Raw genomic sequence first — 24,961 nt, 5'->3', positions numbered from 1 at the left:
TACTAGATCATGGCACCAAGTGCCACATCCAATCGCACCTTAAAAACCTCCAGGGTTGGAGAATCCACCACCTCCCTGGGCAGGCCATTCCAATGCCTGATCACTCCCACTGTAAAGAACTTCTTCCTGATATCCAACCTAAACTTCCCCTGGCAGAAATTGCCTGGAAATACAATATTTTTTCATTTACAGAACTATGCAGTACTCTTGAAATACGGAGGCAATATAAGAATGCAGCATATGATACAAATATAAATATAAGAACAATGAAAGCTTCCAGTAAGAAAAAGAGACTTCTTGCCCAATCACAGATTTGACAGCGAAAAACAGTAATGGTTTATTTATCTTACCTGATGTTAATCTTTGCTGATATTCCCTAAGTTCAAGTATATCCACATGAGTTTATGTTTTTATATGAAACTACGATTACTGCACAGGAGATGATTTTTTACATTACTTTCATAAGGGCTAAAAAAGAGGCCAGTTTCAATTCTTGATCAGGCAAATGGATCTTCAACAGCTTCCACAGCATTGTACATATCCAAACAAAGGCAGGATTTACACCAAGGAGTTTTATCTGTGAAGGCATATGCATGCCTGGCATCTAAAAAGGCAGAAGCTATTCTTCACACTATGTATCTCTCATCATACATCAACAACTTCTAAATTCAAGATACATAAACCTGGAAATGCTAATTTTGTGTTAGATATTAGTCACAAATCAGAACAAAACATATACAGTCTTCCAGAGATTCCATCTGCTTACATTGTTCATTGTCACATGGGCTTTGAACATCCTAAACATACACTGTCCTCCTTAGAATGAAAACAAATAATTCTTGAGAAAGGACAAGATTTTTCTCTGGAGCTAAATTAGGTTATACAGCTGATCATTTCAAATTACTGCAACCCTACAGCAAATACACAATATCCTCATACAGGCAGGTAAGTAAGCTACAGGCAGTGCCCTGTAAGAACCAACTTCCATTGGCTGGACAGAAGGCACAAAAAGGCATCTAAAAGTAGTTTTTCCAATGTAACATTTTTATATGTGTCACACAACATCTAAAAACCTTATGCAAAACTAATGAAGTTTTTACATTTTGCTCCATTGACAAATGACTTCTCCTCAGATCTTGCACACTACTGCATACTAACAACAGTAAAATTTTTCAAGGGAACATTCTAACACTACTCTTTTCTCGCATGCTGATATAATTCAAGAAAGATTTTTTTCCTTCAATGTGTATATAATGAAATGCTCACAACAGTGAGAAAACTGAGATTTAAAGCAATATTGTCAGGCTTCAAACAGCATGAGTTCACTGGAACAAGCAGAAAAAATATCTTAACATAATCACTTTGCTTCAGCAAGCACCTCATGAATTCTGGATTGAAAAAGAAACAAATCCCAAACCTCACATTCATTTTTATTTGGCAATGAGTCTAAAAAAAAAAACACACCAAAACAAAACAAAATAAAAAATGTCCGAACTAAAAAACCAAACCAAAAAACAACTTACACATATCAATTCCAGAAATGAAATTAACGATTTCTATTTCCTTGTGCAGTGCTATTTTAGGAAATTCTACTTGTGCAATTACTGCCAGGCTCACTGGACTGGACATCAACTGGAGTTTTGGCTACATTGCCATAAATGAACCTCTATAGAAGAAAAATTAATGAGGGCAACAGGTCTACCCCCCACCATGCAAAGAATGTTAATAGCCATGGCTCCTGTCACCAGCAGTATTTAAGAAGTATAAATACAGACTGCCATGGAACACATTCCAAAGGAGGTTGAGGAAAAAAGCAGACATATCTTGCCCTACCAAAATTCCAAGACTCAATTACAATGACTTTCCCAGGAGTTATTTGTGTAAATGAAATATACTAGAGTTCAATATGTTAAAGTGCCCAATGTCCTAACAACGAAGGGGGGCAGAAATGAGGCAGGGGTGTCTCTGCTCCACCTCTCTTGGGATTGCTTTCTGCTTTTGTCTGTATATTGTTGAAGATACTGCAGACAGATGAGAAATAGGATATTTTAAACCACAGAATGTGGTTTCTTAGCAATTTTTGTGGGGGTTCTGTGTAGATTTATTTTTAAAAAAATGTGCGTAATACTGACAAAATAGCTTTGACTGATCAAAACAGGAGTCTTTTATTATCTTCCTAGTAGGATACCATAAAAGGTTCTTTAGAGAAAATATGGAAAGATTATCCCTAACATTAAGAATACAGATTAATTTCCATATACTCTGATCTCAGTAGGAATAAATACTCTCTCAGGTTCTGTGTTTAGGAAATGCCAAATACAGAATACGAGATTTCAGAATAAAATCTGGATTTTATTCTGGAAAAAAAGCAGCCTTGAACCAGCTTAAAAAGACTGCATTACTCAGGGTAAAAGTATCACTATAACTTTAAGAGAAAAAGATAGCATTACAGTCCCTGTTGCATCTCTTAGAAAAACTTCCCTTAGCAAATCATGCTTTTATAAAGCATAAATACAAGTAACATTCCCAGCCAGTTTCACCACAAAGCATTATAGACATTAAAATGAAGATATCAAGCTTTCCAAACCTCAGAAATAGCTAGCATAGCCTTAAATGCTTATCTAAAAACTGAGTTAATACAAAGGTATTCTGTCCTTGACGCTTTTTGTAAGGAGCCATTCTTTCCTACAACAGTGTTCTATCAATTTTTGAAATTCATTAGTACCAGAATCTACAACTCAGTATTAGAGACATCTATCCAATTTATTCCTGGTGTAGATGAAGCTCCAGTTTACATATCAAACAATACCTCCAGATCCTTAGATCCCACCTAGTTCTGCTATACTTTTGCTTAACTGCATTTGCTCTTCCTGCATTATAACAATCAGAGACAAGATCTGTTTTGCACTCAGAGACAACTACATTTAATTAATCATAAATGGTTTGTATTCAGACCACAGGTATGCATGAGTAACTCCTGTTCAGCTGAGCCACTGATTTCAAATCCCATTGATCAATTTTCCTTCATTTGAAGAACAGAATAACAACCAAAGTTCAAGTCCATATGAGGCAGAGGTGAATTTAACAGGTGGCGATATGAACGCCCTGTTTTAGAGAAGATTTTGATCCAGAGTAACTAAAAGACTCTAAGATTTTGTTGTAACAGATTTTTTTTAAAGTGAAGAATGATTGCATAAAAGAGGTATTCCTAAATTGAACAGAAAAGGTGAATGTTTTCACTGTAAGGGCATATATGAAAAGCAAGGAATTAATTCACTGCTTCCCATTGGCAGGAAGGTCTTCAACCATTCCCAGGAGAGGAGAGCTCCATGATGCGCAGTGGGCACTTGGGAAGAGACATGCCAACATTCCAAAAATCCCTCCATTCCTCCTCCTTCCCGCAGCTTTATAGGCTGAGCATGACAACAGTCTGGGATATTCCCCTGTACAGCTGGGGTCAGCTCTGTCCCCTCACAGCTCCTTGTGCACCCTCAGGCCCCTCACTGGTGAGGAAGTAAGAGATGCGGAAAAGGCCTTGACACCTGATTTTTTTTTAATGTTCTCATCTTCTGTTTTCAACCTATATATTGGAATTCCTAATGAACTGAGATCTATTTTCATGAGTATTGAGAGTTGTTCATAGTTAAGATTAATTTTAATGGTCGCTCCTGATGGGTTGATATTTGTTCTAATGATCGTCACGCAGCTATCACTTTTACATAGCAAATGTTAAGAAAGGATGTAAAAACCAGTGGTCTCCATTAGTTATTTTGTTTTGTTATTCAAGAGTGCCACTTTTGAAATGGATGGGCCATGTCAAAAATCCCACTTCCTCGAACATGCACTAGATCACGCTCAATTTTCTACATCCTTTTCCAGCACCTCAAAATTCATGCAAATAAATGTTTGGGAACAGTAAATAGTGTAAACAAGCACTTGTGTGTTACAACTTTTAGCCTGAAACATGTTAAGTGACTCAAAACACATCTGTTACCATGTCCTCACCAAAGCATCTGCTTGGAACTCAAAAAAAAAATATAAATCAGCTACATAGTGCTTGGCTTAATATTAGGGCTGTGAGGCCAAAACGTTCAAAGAAAAGTTTCAAGAAGCATATTTGCCATTTAAAAAAAAACCTAAACACTTTCATTCTCTTGATAGCAATTCCGCTCTTGCTCTTGCACTTCTTCATTTCGCACTCCAGACATTCACTCCTCTCCCTCAGTTCTCTGGTTTAGGTTTCTGCTCCCCAGTGATGCTGAAGCAGATGGGAGGCCATCCCAGCCATGCCCAGTCTCAGGATGGGGCTGGGAAGAGCGACATGGGGTAAAGGCAGGCACCAACCTCACTTTTTGTGATCATAGCTGGGAATAACTAAGGTGTAAGTAGATGCTGCATGAAGTCACAAAACTGCCGACAGTTTCTGACCTCCAGATCGAGAAAACTGTGCAACTATGTAGCAATCTTTCCCTAAATGCTCCGGTAGGTTTCAAGACTGCAGGTTAAACCTCCCTCACTGATGGAAGGTTTCAGTGCAGTGACAAATCACAATGAATAAGGTTTGGAGCCAGCAGAAGGTGACTTGCCTGGCAGAGCTTGTGTACAAGGTGCAGAGCCACCGGATTCAACTGGGCTACCAGGAATAACTTTTTTACTTTTCCAGAATGTGATTTGAAATCTTTTACCCACCAGAAGTGGTTCAGATCCAGATTAAGCATCCCCATCTGGAAAAAGTAAGATCTTAAGTATCTAATAACTAATACTTAGTTGGACTTCATTACCCAGAAAGATTTGAGTGTTCCCTAGTGAAATCACTCCAGGTAGCAAATGAATTTCTAAGTATGATTAATATCAAAAGTGAATTTTAAATGTTCATGTAATGAAGGACAGAAAGGTAAGAGATCACCAAATTTCTTTTTAATGGTTAAAACAGTACAAAAGATTTTATCACTCTAAAATCTTCACCTCAAAAGAAAGAAATAGTTTAAATCATTAAAAATTAAAAGAGAGTCCACTCTTTGCAAGGACACAATCTTCATCTGTTTGAATTACAGTTTTGTCCTTTGTATCTCCCCATAGTTGAAAATTTCTGGGTAGTTCTGTTGGAAATAAGAATGCTTTTATGCTTAATTTCTGTGTTTCAGTACTTATTTTCCTAAAGTTCTTTACATATTGCCATGCAAATGAACTCATATTTACATTTCACAGACATGTATCATCGCAGCTACTTTACTGAATGAAAGAACACTGGATAAAACAGCTCAAGCTTGCCACAAAGATTTATGCATAGGCTTAAATTTCAATGGACCAGTCATTTGCTTAAATTTGAATAACTGCAGATCTTCGTAGTACTGTAGTTGAATTTTTAACATATATTAACTTCATTATGGCACTTTCAGACTTCAGATAAAAGTACATTTATGGTAACTTACATTTCCTGCAAAACATCAGAATCTCTGACTTTCAGATATGGGAGTAATATAGAAGAGAATTTTCAAATCTTCTGTATTTACTTCGTCTCTCTTTTCAGTGAGGGATTTGAGCACCAAAGCATACATATGAATCTAACTGGCTCTCATGAACTCTGCTGACTTTATAATGTTCTAATGCACATAGCCACTGTATTTTAGGAAAAAAAACCAGCAAAACAACCAAACAAAAAGAAACCCCAAATTCTGCTATTTCCATGAAGAGAGTAAAAAACCAGTAGCTACTTGGTTTCAAAAGGTCATACTCATACATGATAAAGGCTGCCATTTTACAAGCACACATATGTATACGGACACCTGTTCTCTACCAGTTTTTTAAGCCAGAGCAGCAGCACTACTCTTGGCCAGTACAAATTACTGGGCAAAAACATTCAGCAAAAGGCAGCATCTGTCATTTTATCATTAAATAGAGACCTTTTAATACCAGGAAATTAAAGTCTACAAAGTGAACCTCAACTGTTCAACTGCTTTTCCACTGTATTTGTATTAAAATATGAAAAGGGAGACTGTAATTAGTCTTTTGAAGAAAGTGTAACAGCTGCCACATTTATATTTATCTAGCTATATAACTTATGGTTTAAAGTTCCTACTTTTAACTTCCTTAATTCATCACTATCTGGAGGAAGTAGCAACCTCAGGGTAGGCATGATCTTCTTCAATCAAAGTGTCCCTATAAATTTTGGCTGGCCCAAGGTTTTTCTTTGCTTTTGCTTTGGCAGATGGATATAGCCATTGTGAACTAAATTTTAAAAAATACAGCCTTTGCCCAATGCATGATGAGATGTGCTCACACAGCCACCAATATGCATCCAAAGTGACAGATCTTTAGAACAGACATGAATTTTTCATAGGTGTGCTTCAGTGAACAAGTTTATCCCTGTGTCATCAATATACAATGGGATTCACAACCCCAAGAAACCCGAGGAGTGAAAAGCAAACCTGCCTTCTGCTCATCAGCATTCATGGGATAGACAGGGCTGAAGCACATTTTTTCAGCAACAGCCCTGATCACAAAATGCATAGCAATGTTGGAAAAGAATGTCCTAATGTAAGCAAGTACAGATTCAAGATTAGATGCCTCACAAAACACAGTAGCTCTATCAACATGATCAACAGCTAACTCTTCTTGAAAAATAATCATGATTGAAGAAAGATTAGCATTTGTTACTCCATTCACTATCACCAATGAAAAACTTATACATGACACAATAATCAGTATAACAGATATAAACCACCAAGCTCTTTACTATAGATTCTATAAAAAGAAGATTAAAAGAAAAAAAGAGGGGAAAAATCCATCTAGACCATATCTAATAAAACTATTTGCTACACTGATCAACTGTATCAAGAACAAAAAATTGTGGAAAATAATTAATCTGCTATTATTTCCAGATAACTACTTGGCAGTATGTCACTATTATTCCAACAGTGATATACAGACATACTCCAGTCACTTTAGGCAGTGTTTCACTCAAGCTAAAATATTGATCATTTTTAGTCAAACTAAGAAGTGAACAAGAAAGTTCTAAGTTATCTGCTGTTTCTAGAGCCCAAAACAGGCTATTCACCTGTTTTAAATTTCTTGTCATGGCATTGTATTCAGTCACTGACATCTACAGGCATAGCTGCATATTTTAATGCAAGAAATATCTGTGCAGCTTTCCTCTTATGAGACAAAACACCTCTGAGGATAAGCAACGGAAATGCCTCGGACATCCTGGCTTATTGGCAAGGTACACATGAATCCAGTGCAGATGGCACAGGCATCCCATTTTATGTGAAGTATTTCTCCTCATTCACCCCCCAAAAATGTAGCAAACAAGTAAATAAAATTCTTTGTACATATCCAGGAGTTCACTAAGTGTGTGTCATTATTATGTTTTTACTCTGATATAAAGAGTAAAGTAGGCAACAAAACTGACCCTTATGAACCTCATGTATGGTCAGTTAAACACTCCCAAAAATACATTGCCTGTACATATTCCCTAACAGATTTGAAATTTTTACTGCCTCCAAAAGCTACTGCTTTGGAGATGATCACAGGGAAGAGTGCTGTATTATTAAGTAAATTAATTTATAATCCCTGCTCTTACTTTTGACTACTTGCCACTGACTTTATAATTAACAGGGGAAGTTGTATTTGGAAAATATTTTAGAAAATATTCAGGGCCTAGGGAAAATAATTCAGAATTAAGGAACACTGCTTTCTTCACCTAACTTTAAGCAAACTGCAGCATAGAAAAGTAATTATCACTCAAGAACGTGTAGGAAAATCATAAATATATATTTTAAGACAAGATTAAAAAAATTATTTACCTCATACCATAAGAATGACTTTACCAGACTTTCCACTAAGTTATGCTTTCTCCATAGCAACTGCTAGCAAAAAAAAGAGCACAAATCTAAGCTTTCTGAATGATCCATTTTGCCCTTTACTAACTTTGCAAAGGTTATTTAAGAAAACAGGGGAACGTGGCAAATCAGGCCAATGCCACCTATAAGATTAACAGGTGCAAGGCTGCTTTTGCTTCATCAAAAAGAAACTTACCATTTTACGATATACTGACTGCCCAAAATCACCAGAGTACCTGTAGCACCCCTTCTGAAGCCTCAGCAATGTCTCGGCTTGAGCCAATTTTCTCCAACCCAAGTGAGGAAAGCAATCTATAAAAATGTACTCATTATCTTCTCTTGTCTAAAGCCAGGCTTCTTGTCTGTCTTTTATTACTTTTTCTGACATGCTCTGAGGTCATCTTTGAAGCAGCTGTCAACAAGCAAAGAAAAACAGCCCTTTCCTTCTGTCAGCACTACAAAGGTATTCTCCCGCCGGAGGAGACCCATCCGTGCCTGCTCCTCCCAGGCGCACAGAGCACGGCACAGGCTCAGCACCGCCTGTTCCCGCTGCTCTGTGCCCCGACTAGCACTGATCTACCAGGTTAGACCCTGGCAAACAGGGCTCATATGAGGAAGTATTTCAGACAGACAATGCTGAGCACTAAACTCTTCCCAGTTCTGGTAGCAATTTGTCTGCAGGCGGCACAACAGATTTGTCTCAATCCTCATTAAAAGCCATTTCATTGGCTTTTCGATATGGCTTTGGAAAGGCTCAGGACGGTAATGAAGCAGCACATAATGGTCATGGCAGCTACACATTTGGAGTGTATGGCCCTGCAGTGGTGCTTAGCTGGAATTACACAGAGCACTATTCACAGAGACCAGCACAAAACCATCTCTAACACAACTTGTTAGCCTCCTTCTCTATGGAGAAGGACGTCAAGGCCAAGGAATATCTGGGAAGTTTAGAAGGTCACTGAGCTACCCAGCATTACCTCACCCTGGCAGTTTTGTATTCACTTGTTCCTGATAACAATTTGAATTTAGAGGTTATTAAATGATCTAAACAAACGAATGTGAGTGGAAGGGAAAAATCAGTTGTGAAGAGATGTGTTTTCTTTTTCCCAAAATGCAGAATCCAGGAAATTTTGTCTTATAACACTCTGGCTGAAGGATATAAAACCCCTCCTCATTTTTTAATGGTGACATAAAAAAACCAGATCTGCATACTGAGGAACAATACGGGTCCCAAACAAGCAAAAATCAATCTAAATCTAGAGACTTTCCCCTCACACATGATGTGATTGCAACATTTGTTAGTCCCTGGTCTCTCAATAAGGTTACAGAATTATTTCCTGTAACATTATTTCCTGGACAGAATTATTTCCTCTTTTTTCTCATACTCAACTGTGAAAAATGCTGCTTATCAATCTCATATGTATATGAATCTCAAATAATAATCAATCTCATAATAAACCAAAAGAGTTGAGACTTAAGTATGCATCCTTAGTACCACTAAACATCTTTTTCTCAATATATAGTACTCTTGCTTCAACATTAAAAACAAAAAAGGTGTATGGTACTTTGCATCACAAGATAGGCATTCTAACTTCACAAGTGAACACAGAAAATTGCATGAAAAATTTAGCAGAATTTACTTCTCTGATGGGTTATAGTTCAACATCAGCACATTCCCATATCTGGTGTTTGAAAGATACACAGAAATAGCACAGTCTTGTTTAATACATATTTAAATAATAGCTGATAATATACTTTTCAGACAGTTTATTTCTTTTAAAAGAAACCAAAGAACTCCTTTTTAAATTCATTGTTGTACCATGAAATTACTTCAACTACAGTTTCCTCCACTTCAAGGGACCACTTTTCAGACAATCCGAAATCTTAAAGATTGTGACAGTTTCCATACAGGACTGATCATTCCTGATAAAGTTTTTTAACTTTCCTCAACAGATAAACAAAACCTCTGACTTAGACTAAGTACAAAAGATGCTTTGAATACTCTTAACATTTGGTCTATTGTAAAATTGATGGTGTAAGTAGTACTGACATTCATTTTATAACAAATATGAAAGTTGATGTATCGATGATAATGTTCAGATTCAAAAACTGATAAAAATAAGAAGGTTAACACCTAGCTTAGCAATATTAACTACTGCATAAATAACGTGACTGTACACTCTATTGAAAGGCATTAAGCTTCAGTGGAATACAGACTAGGTAATTTTTGCTACTTCTTCCTCCTCTAACTTGTGCATTCATCATTTCCAGGTTAAGAAAATAAGAAGAAAATTATGCAAAAAACGAGTGAATCTACAGTACAGATGCTTCATCTAAGTAAGATTTATGAGATTGGATTAGATCTCTTGTAAATAGCCCCAGAAATAAAATAACTTATCCACATTCACTAATCCTCTTTGCAAAGAGGTTTTGCAACATAATTCAAAAGTCTCTTAATTCCAAAAACTAGTGGCAGAAAAAGGGTGGGGAAAGCAGGAAGAGAGAACACAAAAACACTGACATATTGTATAGAGACATTTAAAAGATTTAGCTGGAAATATTTCATATTATTTAGCCTTTTCCTAGGAAAGCTTTCATTGCTTCTTTGACTCAGAACAACATAATTTCTCTTGTACACACACAGTTGCTTGCAATGCTGAAAAACCTTTCTTTAACTGTTCCCATAGTAACCAACACCATTCTTTGTATTTAATTGTTGCCTTTTCAAATATAATCTGTTATTGTAGCTGGAATCAGTGTTTTCCTTTCCCATCCAAATTATGGATTCCCTGAAGTCTACCAGGCATTCAATATAAATTCAGGTTTGCTTTCAATAACTTGAAACATAAAGCATTTAGTGCATTTTAGTGTGTAGTATCACAGTAATAAAGTAATTCAGGAAGAGAACGTAGACAGCCCAATGCTGAAAGCATTAAATGTTATTTTAACAGATGAATGTCAGTAACTTCAATTTTAAATATGAGGATAAACAATCCTTCCTAGAGCTCATATCACAATTTCCTACCTGAATGGGAGCATGACTGCTTTCTGAACTATGGTCCAGGTTTCTGATTTATTCTTGTATCATATCTGGACTGAATTCCAGGCTCTCTGAACGTATTCTTGAGTTTAGGTGACAACTTCAAAAAAAAAGAATTTCTAGGAAAATAAATGAAGAATTATGATTTCCCTACTTAAATTTTCTTAAATAATCTGGTTTGTATCAGCACTGTATTTACTCTCTGATTTTAATGGAAGTGTGCAATTTTAACTTGCAGCACAGTTGAAGAGAACTTGAAAAGAATTGCAAATAGTATTTATTATTACAGAGGAGCGTTCGATTATTCTATTTCCAGTCCATCTGCTATCAAAGTAATATGTATTCTATAACTTATTCTGATGTATATTTGTTTCCACAACACCAGTAGAGGACTAAGATAGTAACAGGTAATCCTACTTCAGACCACTTGCGCTTTCTCACTGACCCATCCGTGTGATTTTCTAGCTCTTCCATAAGTTAACCTAAACAGAGTGCACTGTTCCTTGGACAAGAAAATTAGGAAAAAACAAAAATATTTTAAAAAATGTTTATCTGTTATAGAGTGCTGCAACACACTTCGTCAGAGTTGACAATAAATAAAATAACAATGTTTATTAGACCATATCTCTGAAAATGTTTACCTACAACATTTAAATATTTCCAGTCAAAAATATCAATCACTTCTATTTATACAGGCCCAAATAAGGAAAAGAAAAATAAGAATGAAACGATAGATCAAGATTTAAAAGGGAATACGAAAATAAAGAATAAATGCGGTCCCAATAATAGGGAGTTGTTGTAGGACAAAATAACTTGGCATTACCTTACTACTTAGTTTATCTGTCAAAAAGGACTTCTGTTTCTCCTGTTCTGCCTTTAAACTGTGTGCACGACACCTTTCAGATTGATGTAATCAAAACTACAAGAAGTGTATCTTAAAATAAAATAATGGTTTCTTTTCTTGGTTCTCATAATATTTATTCCACGTTGTTTTGTGCCTCTGATTTGAGGTCACTGTCACTTCTGCACTTCTGCTGCCAGCAGAGATCAGTCCTTCTCAACTCAGTATCTTCTAAAGCAGCAACCTGGGCACATAGTAAAATTGTATATAAGGATGTTGATTATAAAAAAGGAGATAGTAAAAAGGTAATTGGAAGTGGGACTGGAATGCTCCTGAAAAAATCAGAATTTAGAAGTTTGAATAAAAGGCTGGGGACAGAGCAGTAGGTAAGTACAACAATTAGATGAATATTAGCATACTTTGGAATGAATACCCTATAGGCTTTCTCTATAAACAAAGAAAGAAACAAACAGACAGATAAAGAGTTTTACCAAGAGTATAGTTTATAAGCATGACTGATTAAAACATCAGAAAGTTTACCTCTCTTTTCCCCCTGCCTGTGCTTCCCTTGATTTTTCCCAATAGATCACTCCTAATCATCTCCTGTCTATATTTCCCTCCTTTTCCCTGTCTTGATCATTGCAGGAATCCCCTTGGGAATTGAGAGATTCACTGGACACATAAAACAGCTGAACTGGGAGGAAAAAGGGGTTGTAGCCTACATCATACTTTGATGTATATGTCCTTGCTCCTGAAAAAGCCATCTCCCACTTATCATGTAAGCTTTGACATTGTTTTCTTTCCCTGCTTCTATTTTTTGGAGATATTTACTAAAGCTTTACACAAGTTGAAGCTGTGGGCTCTGTGATGGAAGCTGTAAATCTGGATTATTGTTATTATTATTAGGTGGATGCATTTGCAATAGGTGCTATTGTGCATTTAATCAATGGAGCAGCAGCAAATGTTTTTTATGTGCAACAAAAGCTACAAACTACTCCTTTATGTAATCATAAAAGAGAGGATTAAAGTAACCAAAGCAATTTGCAATCAAAACAATTGGAGTGAAATCCTACTGTACTCACAAAGACCTAGAAAATGAACCTGAAAGCGCATGAAATACTTAGAGGTTTAGCACAGGAAAAGAAAACCAAAAAATACTCTCCCCCACAAACATCAGTGAACTTTTTACATGATGGCTACAGCCACTACTACTGATAAAAGGCAGCTGGGCCAGTTGATATCAGTATAACAAAGCTTAATCCTGCTCCTGGAGCAATGCAGGAAGAACCTTTATTTTTACTCACTTCATAACTCTAAGGGATGGTTTTTGCAGCATTCAGATCTTTTAAATTCACTGTTGTTTGATACAATATTTTGTCTTCAGAGCTTAACTTTACTGCAATGTAATTGCAAATTTACGACTTAACCCAACTGCACTGATGCTGCATAAGTCCTAGCATGACGATGCAGAGTCCTTTTTCACTTTCATCTCCTCTGTTTCCTACCTTCCTATTTCCCATTTCACTTTTCAGGAGGGTTTTTCAGCTGTAGGTGTTTTATATAGCCCATATTTTGACCAACACAGCAAGCGCATTCACTGAAAAAAGCCAGAAGGAGGAAGAGAAGGGAAAAAAAAGAGCAATAATACCATTTCACCTTTTCAGCTATAGTCTTCCATCTCCACAATCAGTAAGTCCATGCAAGCAAAAAGAACGTATTCAATACTCACTGTAAACAGATTTTGATAGGTTACTAAAATCCCTGCTCCCAGGGCTATTCACAGATACACTGAAAATACACACAGAAGAGAATGAGGGATACTCTATCTGTTTCTTTGTTACCTCCACGAAAAGAAAAATAAGAACAAAACAAACATGACCTCGAGGTGGGGATAAGGAGATTGTTTTTAAAATTATTTCTGTCCTTCTCTAATATCTCTTTTTTTGCTCTGCAAAACAGCCAAACCTGTTTTTAAAATATCAATATTTAGTTTTTTGCATTTAGTTTTGCAAAATAAAAAGTGAATTCCCCCTGATGGTTCGTAGGACATAGCATGCAGGTATGTATGTTTTTTTACATGATTCATTGCCCTTAGAATGCAGGCAATATCTCATCTTGAAGCGCAATGAAGCATTTTATATATTTTTAAGCAGTATGCTGATTGCACTTAAATTTGCTCCAGTGGTATTCCTATTTAAGTCATGATAACACAGCTCAGGAGCACTATATTTTCCAACAAAGTTAACTCTAATACAGCCACTGTATGGGATGATGGGTTTTAGGCATGTTCTGCAAAATACACGGTTGAGAGAACCCCTCAATAAAAACAGTAATGCCACTACAAAAACATTGTTATTTTACACTGATCTTATTCAAGAGAACACCTGACAAATGTTTTCACTGGAAGCACACAAAGAGCTGTAAAACAGCACAGCACAGCCCATTGCTGTCCATGCTGTACCTTGCAATCACAACTGTAAATCTACCTGACTTTTCCCTGACATCTCCGCCTTTCCCCCACCTCCCAATGACAGTAAAAAATTACTAATAAATGCTGTTCTTTGTTATGCTTCAGAGATACTACTAAATTACTGTGAAAGTGAAACAAATATATATCTGCTACGTAATTGATCTGTTTTTCTAGTTTTAATCTACATTTGTCTAACCAAATTAAGTACTTCACAATTCTAGCATTACATGTACAAGCCTATTTCCTTTGTATTTTCCCTTTTATGATGCTTTAACTGTTCACAAGTAATAACATAGTTGATTAATTTTTATATTTGATGCTGCAATTATGCTTTGAAATCTAATTTGTAAGAACTGAGGTTGTACTTTCATACACACGCCACAGACTTCTAAATTAAAAAACAAATGATCCCTTGGTCCCTTTCTCCCCCACCACCCCACTACTGTCTCCAGCATTTAGATAATGCTACCTCAGACTGATGGTTCTGCTGCTCAAAGGTACAGACACACACCTGCCCTAATTTCCTTGTGACATGATAAAATACAACCACCAGCTGTGTCTCAAACAGAACCTCAGTTACAGTTCAGCAACAGCCTATGCTTTCACATTCCAGAAAGCGCAATTCTGCCTGGAGTGGTTCCCAAAACTAAGCACTTCCACTTAATTTTGTGAAAGCTTGAGTCAAAGAAGTTTAACAAATATTTTTTGCTCCGATTTTACAGCAAGATCTGTATACTTTCAAGATTTTGGACATACAAGAGAAAGGTATAAACGAACACAGCTGACACTTATTTCATTCTCCCCATTTGAGTTAAATGGTCCTTCTCCCAAATCTTTGAGGACTCTATGCTGCCCCCAAATCAAGTTCTTTCAGAGCCTCGAAAAAGTATTTGCTAAATAAAAACTCTGGATCTCCTTTAATATGTGAAACTGAGGGAGCAACAATGCCTGTTCTAAGTGTCTAAATTGGAGATGCATTTAGGCTGGATGCAAATGAAGTCTGTTTTCCACAGATAACTTGTTTTTTCTTTTAAATCTGAGGTAACTGAGAGAGCCCTTTTCCACATGCCCACCTGTAACCCTGCCTCAGAAAGACATTATGCCTGAGTGGCTTTGCACAGCCATCCCAGCTGACAATGGGTGTGCTCTTCAGGGCTTAGGCAGCTGCCACTTAGGATAATGGAAAACACTGTCATTTTATTAGAATAACAAGCACTGTAAGTGACTAACGCTTCAGTTTAGAACACCGGCTCTTCAGATGTAGATCCCCAGATAAAATATGTGATGTCCAGTTGCCTAACCCTGTCTCAATCATCCCTGTCTGCACCGCCTACAGTAACCATCCTTTTCAAGGAATCAGGTAAGACTTTTTTTTTACTACATCTTCTGTTAGAATTTCTCCAGACATTAAGGAGTCTTCAAATATATATAATATCACACAAAAAATCCCAGCACAAAATTAAAATTCAAAATTGTCTTACAGCTTGTTCTAATTACACTGAATATGCCAAGAGTATTTTGCAATGATTACTCAAGGCCATCAGTTTAGAGGAGTTCTTGCTTGCCAAGTATTAGGCCGTACTTTGGGATTAAGTTGATATTGGTGATCTGAGTCATACTTCCCACTAAAGTACATAAAGTAGAGACTTTTAGATACTACAGCACACATAGGATAAAATTTCCACTCCTGAATCAAGTGTACCTTAAGCCCCTGCCTTTTGTATCTCTTTGTATATATAGATGTGTGTATATATATATATATATATATATATGGGTGACAACTGGCATATTTTCAAGTAAGATCTCTAACTACATAGTACAAAATTACTGATCTTGATGTATTTATATTTGGAAATTTCTGGAAATGAAGGACAAGCAAATAAGACAACCAAAGGTTCCTCTGTTGCAGATATGTCCAGTGGAGACCATGATGATTCACAGAGAACAAAGAAAAAATGGATACATGACAATGTGCAGATTAAAAATTAATTTATGAATTAAAAATTTTTCTCAGGTCTGATAAATAAATGGGTAACATTACTCTAAAGGACATTCTTTTTAGGGTGATGGCCATAACCAGACTGACATTATGGTATCATAAAGGTATCTAATTTTATGAATGTGAATGGAACAAAGTGATCTTTTATTCTTGCTTCAGGCTAAATCAAAGCCATTTTCTAAATGTCACTGTGACTTGGGGACAATGTTTTGCTAATAATGACTTCAGATCTATTTAAGAAATTGTAGTTGTTGATGTGGTTATGTTGCCCATTCCTTGCTGATCATGGTCAATTGTCCATTAGAAACCAAGTTCCCTCTCAGAGGAAAGAGGAAGCTTTTCAAACAATGACTGTATTTACAAAGGATCAGAGCTTTCTTGGCAGGGCTATAGATAAAATCCGTGTAACACCTTTCCTTCACATTTCACTGCCTCCCCTGCATTATTTGCCACCACATAGAAAAAGACAGGAGTTGAACAAAATATTGAAAATATCGAATGCTGTAATTTCAGTTAGTTAGTGGCTCTCAAAAAACAGCTTATTAAACATTTGCAACTAAAGATCAAATCAAGCTGCACAGAACTGCTTAATCCTCTGGTTGTAAACAATTGCCTAAGACATTTAGATTGTGTACGTAGATTGTTTTCCTGTCAATCTCTTCCATAAATTGATGGTTGCAGTGACTGAGGAGGAATGTGAGAACGGGTGATGCTCTCATTCTATAACCAGGCATAAAGTTTCTTCCATATTCACTTTGCACCACAATTCTATTTTCTTTGCACAACTTTTGCTTACGTTATAATTCTTTCTACAAAATTATTTTCATTTTTGCAGTGGCCAGACACAGAGAAAAAGTAGAAACAACAGAGTCTGGTTTATCACTTTGTTTTTCCTGAAAGCAAGCAGAAAGTGGTTACCAATTTGAGCAGTCTAGAGAAGAGGTAATGTCAGGTAGGAGTTTCAACAAGCTTCGTTTAGGGAATAGCAGACAATAAATGAAGGGTAAATACTGTATTTTTACTATTTTCTGAAAAGTTTCCCATTTCAAAGAAGGCATGAGTAACTTATATTCCCATTATGTGCACAAAGTTATACAGGAAGTACAAGGAGACCATGGAATTGTTACAGCCATGGGCTACGATTTGTTCTTTGTCCATTTTACTGCAGAGGGGCAGGGAATCAGAATACTCAAAAAAGCACTTTTAACCAAATGTAACACTTAGTAGCACCTTTTTAAACAAAGAGTTAATTTGTTGCTTGTTAACTTGATTATGTTTGGGGTATTTATGAATTTTTGCATAGTGATAGGCAGTTACATATTTTATTTTTCTTGCCACTAAAAAGATTAACTAGCCAACACCAAGTAAAATTCATTTCTAATAAATTTTGCTTTTTCAAAAATAAACCACCATTTTTTCATTAACCATAGCTTTATCAAAGGAAACTCACATATGTTACTGAGATTCAGTTCATCCCATGTTTCTTCCGAAAACTTTCATATATCCTATGCAGGATCCACCTCTTCCCGAGGCTCTGAAGCAAAACAAACATCCTATTCTACACTGGAAATTACCTTCTCAAACTCATCTGTTGTGATTTCCAGCCTTTGCAGGTGGCCCGTCACACAAAAGTAAGACAATGCTCCTCTCCAGGAACCCCTGCACCTGTCCATGGAGACACAGGGAGCACTCATGAGCAGCATCCATAGGTGTGAGGAGAAGCCAGAGCACCAACATGTCCTGTGCTGTGAGTCACATTAACGTGTTACAGCCATCCTTAGATCTACACAGAGCAAAAGCCACCTGCTCACGCACAAAGGACCACGGAGCAGGGGGACTGCAGGATCCTGCGCAGAGCAGAGCAGCAGGGAGGAGGCCCAGCTGTGCTGCTCCCGTGGGCTGGGAGCGGACATGGTGCAGAGGCAGCAGCCCACAGAGGGGACATGGGGACTCAGAGCCAGGCGAGCATGGCCCACTGCTCTGGCCTGCACCCTCAGAACACTCAGCCATGGCTCGTTCCCCGAGGAGGACCTCACAGACCCAAATGTGCTAAGCAATTCTGGGAATGTATTTGGTCCCAGTGAATACATATCCGATTCCTACTAGCCCAGGAAGACATATTAATGGGGCATTTGACCACTGACAGGATAAGCGCATTGCTTATGTGTCCTAGTTCAGCAGGTTAACACTGTGTGGGGCTGATCAAAGCTGTGTATTCTACCCCCTCTATTCATTCCCCAAGGACAATGGACCATTAGCAGCAGCTGCCAAGGGAGCCATTAGCACCTTCACACCCAGCCTGAGGGGGCATGGCTGCTAATGGGCCATGAAGAGTTCAACAATACCCCATGGCTTCCAGAGTTAATCACCCATTGTGTGAGTCCCCGCCCTAGAGGAGGGACTGGGTGCTCCCTGAGCGCACATAAGTGGTGGGTAAGAAGACCTCGGGAATCACTCATCGGATCCAGAGGAGCAGCAGGACCTCAATAGGAGGAGACCACTGCTCTTGACTAGACTATGACTGCCACTCTCAACCAGACTACAGCCATCACCTGCACCAACAGGTTTCTCACTTCCTTTTGCTTTGGACTTGGGGGAACCATGCAGGTCTCAGCACAAGGGCTAATAAACCCCTTTGGGTTTGTGTCCCAGTACACTGGGCTACACTGCTGGGGTTTGTGAGTTAAAAGCAATTTCTCTTTGTGTCAGTGTATTTATTGTAATATCTTTCATTAAATGGTAACACTGACTTATAATCTCTCTTGTGGTAGATCCATTTCCCCTGCTGGTTTACCTTTAAACCAGCACATTATGTTGACTCTATTTCAAAGTATCTGCTTTAAAGAAATGGATATATATTTCTCCTTCTCTACCTGCTACCTATCACTAAAATGTAATGGTGGAAAGTATACTGCAATTCAGCTGAAACCACAGTTTTCATAGTGTCATTCTGGAGCAACACTGGGCATCCCTGTTCTTTCTTACCCTAAGAGTGACACATGCTTCCATAGTGCATCTTCCTACTCATCCAGAAAACTGAAACAGCACAATCATTTTTTATCAGGTTTTCCAAACAAATCTGAAAATCATTCATTTTTCCCAGAACTGAAACGTTCCTTTTTGAACGGACTGTCAAAGCAGACACAAATCATGCAGTGGGTACCACCACCTGACAACTTGGCTGCATTAGAGACCACACTTCATGTCACCACTAAGGAGCATCAAGAATTAGAGATAAAATAACAACACTGTTGCTTTGAGAGGAAAAAAATCTTCCCTGGAATTTATAACAAAACACAAAATTTGAGGTAAGATCAAAGAAAGGAAAATAAAATCTGCAACTGAAAAGTGGAGAAGAATATATAATCAGCTTGGTTTGAACTTCTTTTGAAAGGAATTAGGCAAGGCTGTAGGAGTCAAAAATATTCAGTCTTCTAACATAACAATTATATTTTCACAATTTGAAACTCTCAGAGACAAAAAAAGCTCCTAAATGTTGGAATATGCTTGCTCCAGCTAACAGATACAGACTATGTCTGCCCCAAAATCTCTCTGAATGCTCATCTGTATCTGTACTGAAGTCATGGGTTAGTATCTGTACTAAACTGTGATGCACAGAACAGTGTTAAAGCCATAATTGTCCCACTTACCATCCCGTTTCACACCAGTAAGCACCCAGCTAGTCCCTGTGACTCCAAGAAGCCTTCTCATGGATTGCAACTTGTGTAAGAATCTTGCTCAGGGTAAGTACAATTGCAAGGTACAAGTTAAACAGCTTTGGCACAAACAGAACATTGAAAAGACTCAATACACAGGCTCATTCATGCATTTACTAGAGAAAATCTGACTTGATCTTAAGACTCTGAAGAAATGCCAAAGGATTTGTAGCATTTAGCATCACAGAAAAAAATCATAGAATAAGTTTGAGTTGGAAAGGACCTTTAAAGGTCATCTAGCCCTACACCCCTGCCATGAGCACGGACACCTTCAACCAGATCAGTTTGCTCAGAGCCCTATCCAACATCACTTGAATGTTTCCAGGGATGGGGAATCCACTTCTCTGGGCAACCTGTTCCAGTGTTTCACCTCCCTCATTGTAAAAGCCTTCTTCCTTAGACTTAGTCTGAATTTATCCTCTTTTAATTTAAAAACATTACCTCTTGCTAAATCATTGTCTAGGATCTTCATCTGGAAATCACCCCTAAAGCTCATAAAAATATTTCTGACATGAAAAACAGTAAGCAAATTGTGTACTTCATGACATGACAATATCTGTACCTCTAAAAACAATTTAACAGCAAATAGTGTCTTTAAATAAAAATTAAAATCAGAAACGTGACAGCAGCTGAAGTACTAATGCACAAGTTCCTTTTAAATTGGCCATCACCATTCTGAACTGCAGTGCAGTCATATCCAAAGAAACTAATCAAATGAAGTACATAAGTACCAACTCAACATTAAATCTGATAAATTAAAATGATGCACCTGAACTTCACTATACATTTCCCAAGCACTAGAGGCACACAAGTGGTTCTCTGTGTTTACATACGAACACCATACAGCAGCAGGACCTTGTCTGCTCAGGGACACATGTCTGAGAAACACCTTTGTCCACCCTGCACCCTTGAAGGCTGACCTTTGAAGCACAACATGCAGTTCCGTGGGCCATGCTTCCTTTTCCATGCTTTCTCACAGGAACTTGAAATGGCAGTGAGGATTCCTCATTGCTCTGTGCCAGCAGCTCATTTATTTATATTGGAATTCAGATAGGAAGGACTAAAATTAGGACTATGCAACAGAATACACTGTTCAAATTGTTTTAGCACCCAAGAACTTTGGAGAACAACTCACTGATCTGTCACTGGCAACACAAAGAGGCCTCAGTAACTTGAACTGTTAAACAGGATGGTATTTTTAAGTCTTGCATTTCTACAAAATATAACATAGATAATGCAATATCCTAGACCAAGTTGAGGGCCCAGAAGGCAAAGTAAGGTAGAACTCACACATCTTGTTTTACACCCTGACCTCACACAGACCATGTATTTCTCTGCCTCAGAGCCTGTTGTGGAGTGGAAGGACAAAAGCTACAAAGGGGTGCTCTTGCCCTTGCCAAGTGCATTCCTGCTGAATAAGTGAAACAGGGATTTTGCCCAGTGCACAAGCACACAAGAGCTAGCAATTACCTAGATGTCACTAAGAAATTGTTCCCTGATGAAATAGCTTGAGCTTCCAAGAAAAAATACGGGGGAAAAAAAATTAGTCTTTTATTCCTACAATCCTGTAACATCTACTCATTGACACTTCAAAGAATCGTTAAGCTTTGCTGCTACCACTTCTGGCACCATTTGCTGCTTACAAAAAAATACATTAAGCAAATACAGTACATTATTTAAAACCACTAAACAGTTTCTTTCTAAAACAAAACAACATCATTAATCAAATATTATACAAGTCCCATTAAAGGCTCTTTTTTTTTAACTCTGCTCAGGCTTCACAGCTTCCTGTGTCCTGAAGGTCTTGGATATAATTTTACTGTGGTTTACAACAATATAATTACTTTTAGTTATTTTTAAGTATTTAACATTTTATTATCATTAATATGCATTTTATCTGGTTTGGATTACACACTTTCTTATGTAGTTTCAGAAAGCATTAGTTACTCTAAATATATTTCATCTCTTGTAGGGTCTGAAGGCAGCAACTTCAGGACCTTAATGGCCAGCCACTGCTCAGCCCTCTGTCATATGCAAAATTTTTGGACATGCAAGTCAAAACCATACAGGTGCACAAAGATACGCATAAAAATCAAAGCATTGATGTTGTTTCCCACTATGAGTATTAAGAAACAATCCACACAAGCACATCAGGTCATACCAGAACTTTGCATTCAAGTCAATGGAATTCAGCATGTGCCAAGGGTGTATTTGCATTGGAGAAAGATGACGCAGGGCTATTTAGATACAGAAACTGGGATCTGTTTTGCTTCCATTAACTGAATATGGAGAAAACTATCCACATGCAGAAAGCACAGGATGAATTGAGAGATGTGAACATTACACTGATGTTCCATAATGCTTGAGATCTCATTCACCTTTGTACAGCTACATTGAAGGTTTCCACAGTATTTACTGAATTCCAGTTGCAAACGTTTTCCAGCAAGATAGTTCTGTTCAATTTCTAGTATACTTGTCAGAAATGCTTGTTTAAAGATGCTAATACACTGATGAAGTTTCATATGGAGAAGTTCAAACATATTTAATCTGTTTAAGCACAAGCTTGCTTCTGATTAAGCAGCTTAATGCACTTGCTATTATCAATAAGGTGAAGGAAAAAATCTAGAAGGTGGCATCATGTTAAACCAATTTTGGAGTTTCCTACTTTGGATTCAAAAGGGACTATCAAGTGCATAATCTTATTGTAGTGGATTAAAAAGCCAACCAAACAACAGTGCAGGTTTGCCTTTTAGAGAAGGCAAAAATTGTTCTATGCTGCTTGAATTAACCAAAATTTATTTGGGATTTCAGCACAGTATTTTGCAGCTCATTGACTTTCCAAACCTTTGGTATTCAGACAGCCACACAACTGAACCCCTAAAACAATTAGATGCTACCTCTCTTTCAAACACTATGTCATTGCAAGGACACCTAGATGACAGGTAACATATTGTGTTAAATTTTAAGTACAGGTAGACTAGATGAAATGGGTTTATTACCAGATTGAAAAGGATACCACAGTCAGATAGAGAGTTAAGTCACAGATGAGTAGCAAGATCACATCCCATCAAATGTCCTTCACCAGTGGTGTTTTGGATGGTTTGGGGATTTTTTTTTTGGGGGGGTGATGGTAGGGGTGGTTAAAGGATAGTTTTATTTTCTTACAGTAACAGGAACACAAGTCAGGACTTCACAGGTGAGCTCACAGCTAAATCATATAAACTGAGAGAAGCAGAAAATTAAACATAAATGCTGTATTATCCATTGTTATGTTTTTAATTACCTTCCACACTTCAAAATGCATAGACTCCAAGCTTGCGTTGTGATAAAGCCTTACCATTGTGTTTGTTTTCTTCTCATGGAAAGAAAATTGTTTTTTTCCTCCAAGGACTCAAACATTAAGGAAAAAAAACCATCCTGCCCAATATCGCAGGACAAATGTTACTGCACACCCTCTGGTTATGGTTTTCATCTAATGGAAGAGATCATAATACAATCTAATTAAATAAAGAGAATTTCTTTCAAAGGCCACTACCACTTTTTTGAAGATGCCATCGTATCACAGAGGCAAAACAGTCACTGAAAACTACTGAAGTATCTCAGATGAGCTGAGCATTTAAATTCTTTATAAAAAACAACTACTTGCAGGAATGAAAGGACTAGTTAAACAAAAATAATCAGTCTATTAAGCCTCTTAAAAAGTCAGCTTCCCAGAGTAAAAATGCCCATTTCCTCTATGTATGTCATTACTGAAAGTCTTGGGGAAAAGTACAGGCAGCAGCCTCGCCTCAGGCCAGTTTCTACTTTTGGAAACACCTATGTAACCCCTGATGAAAGAGAAAGGAGGTGTATATGTATATTCATGAGAAGGAATCTGGCCTTGTGATAATTGCACTTATAAAACGTCACGTTATTTGAATAACTCACTGTTTGGACACATCAGGCATTCTCATCTGTTCTTTTTGCCTCGTATCCACCGTTGGCTCTACAGGCGTAAGCACCACAGCAGCACACGAGACTATTGACTGGTATGAGTCTTCCCGGCAAACTGAAAAGATAAGAAAGTCTCAGTGTTAAACAGCAAACTCACTTTGCACTTTAAGGAAAAAAAGAAAAAAAATCCATTCATACTGCAACAAACAAATGCAAATCATTAATAAGACCTCACTGTGGTCACCTGCAATGAAAATGCTGTTGTTTTTCACATTTCCTGTATGTGCTTGCTTGGCTGGTTTTCTGTTGCCATTGACTGATACCTCCATCATCCTGCACCAAATTTCATCTAGCATGAGATCTGATGTCAGTCTACTCATTGGTGTGCCTGGGTCATAAAAGGACTTATATTTCAAATATTAACATCAGAATGTGATGCACTTCTTTGTCATTTTCCATCACAGACTGAAAATGAGAGTGAAAATAATGGATTAAATCCAGGCAAACCTCCCACCTTCAAGAAGTTCAGACTTTGTCAGCAAATAGATTTGAAAAATCTGAGTAGTGATTTACTTTTTGTCTTTAACTGTTGTGACTGACTTTACTCCAAAAAGGCCAAATCCAAATACTCTAGAAGTGATATCTGATATATTTGTTCAGGTTTTCTTTTAATAAAAAAAATATTTATGTGTTACTGTGCTGAATGATAGAACTTAAGACAACATTTAGAGCTAGAGGAATGATCAGGTATTTTCAGCTGAGAAAATGGCTCAATTAAAACTAATAAATGAATATGCAAAAGTTTATGCCTTCCAAACAGAAAACTATATTTGTTACAAATGATATATGTTTTAAATACTGAACTTCAATTGTCATTATAATTTAGCTTTTAGCAGTGACCACTCCTACAGATTTTGAAGGTATGGATTACCTTTACAGGCAAGGTACAACTTCCTGAGACAAATGAAAGCTGGCATTAAGAGTTGGTTGTATTTAACAAAGCACAGCAGCTTCTTATATTTGGTACTGTAATGTATCATACATAAGCAAGAAGAAATGTAGCGACATATCTTTAAACAGAAAGTAACCCAGTATCATCGAATATACAGAACTATTGTATA

The 24,961-nt window shown here is 37.3% G+C and overlaps 1 protein-coding gene across 2 annotated transcripts in view; it reads right to left on the bottom strand.

Moving 5' to 3' along the window:
- Positions 1–24,961, bottom strand: part of CCSER1 (coiled-coil serine rich protein 1) — a 663,581-nt gene that overhangs the window by 465,168 nt on the left and 173,452 nt on the right. For both annotated transcript variants that reach the window (XM_071555858.1, XM_071555859.1), the window contains exon 5: positions 23,835–23,955. In XM_071555858.1, coding sequence (XP_071411959.1) covers positions 23,835–23,955 — 121 coding nt within the window. The remainder of the gene's footprint in view (positions 1–23,834; positions 23,956–24,961) is intronic.

The sequence above is a fragment of the Pithys albifrons genome, chromosome 5 (assembly GCF_047495875.1).
Source record: "Pithys albifrons albifrons isolate INPA30051 chromosome 5, PitAlb_v1, whole genome shotgun sequence".
Lineage (NCBI taxonomy): Eukaryota > Metazoa > Chordata > Aves > Passeriformes > Thamnophilidae > Pithys > Pithys albifrons.
This window is presented reverse-complemented; position numbering and strand designations above follow the sequence as displayed.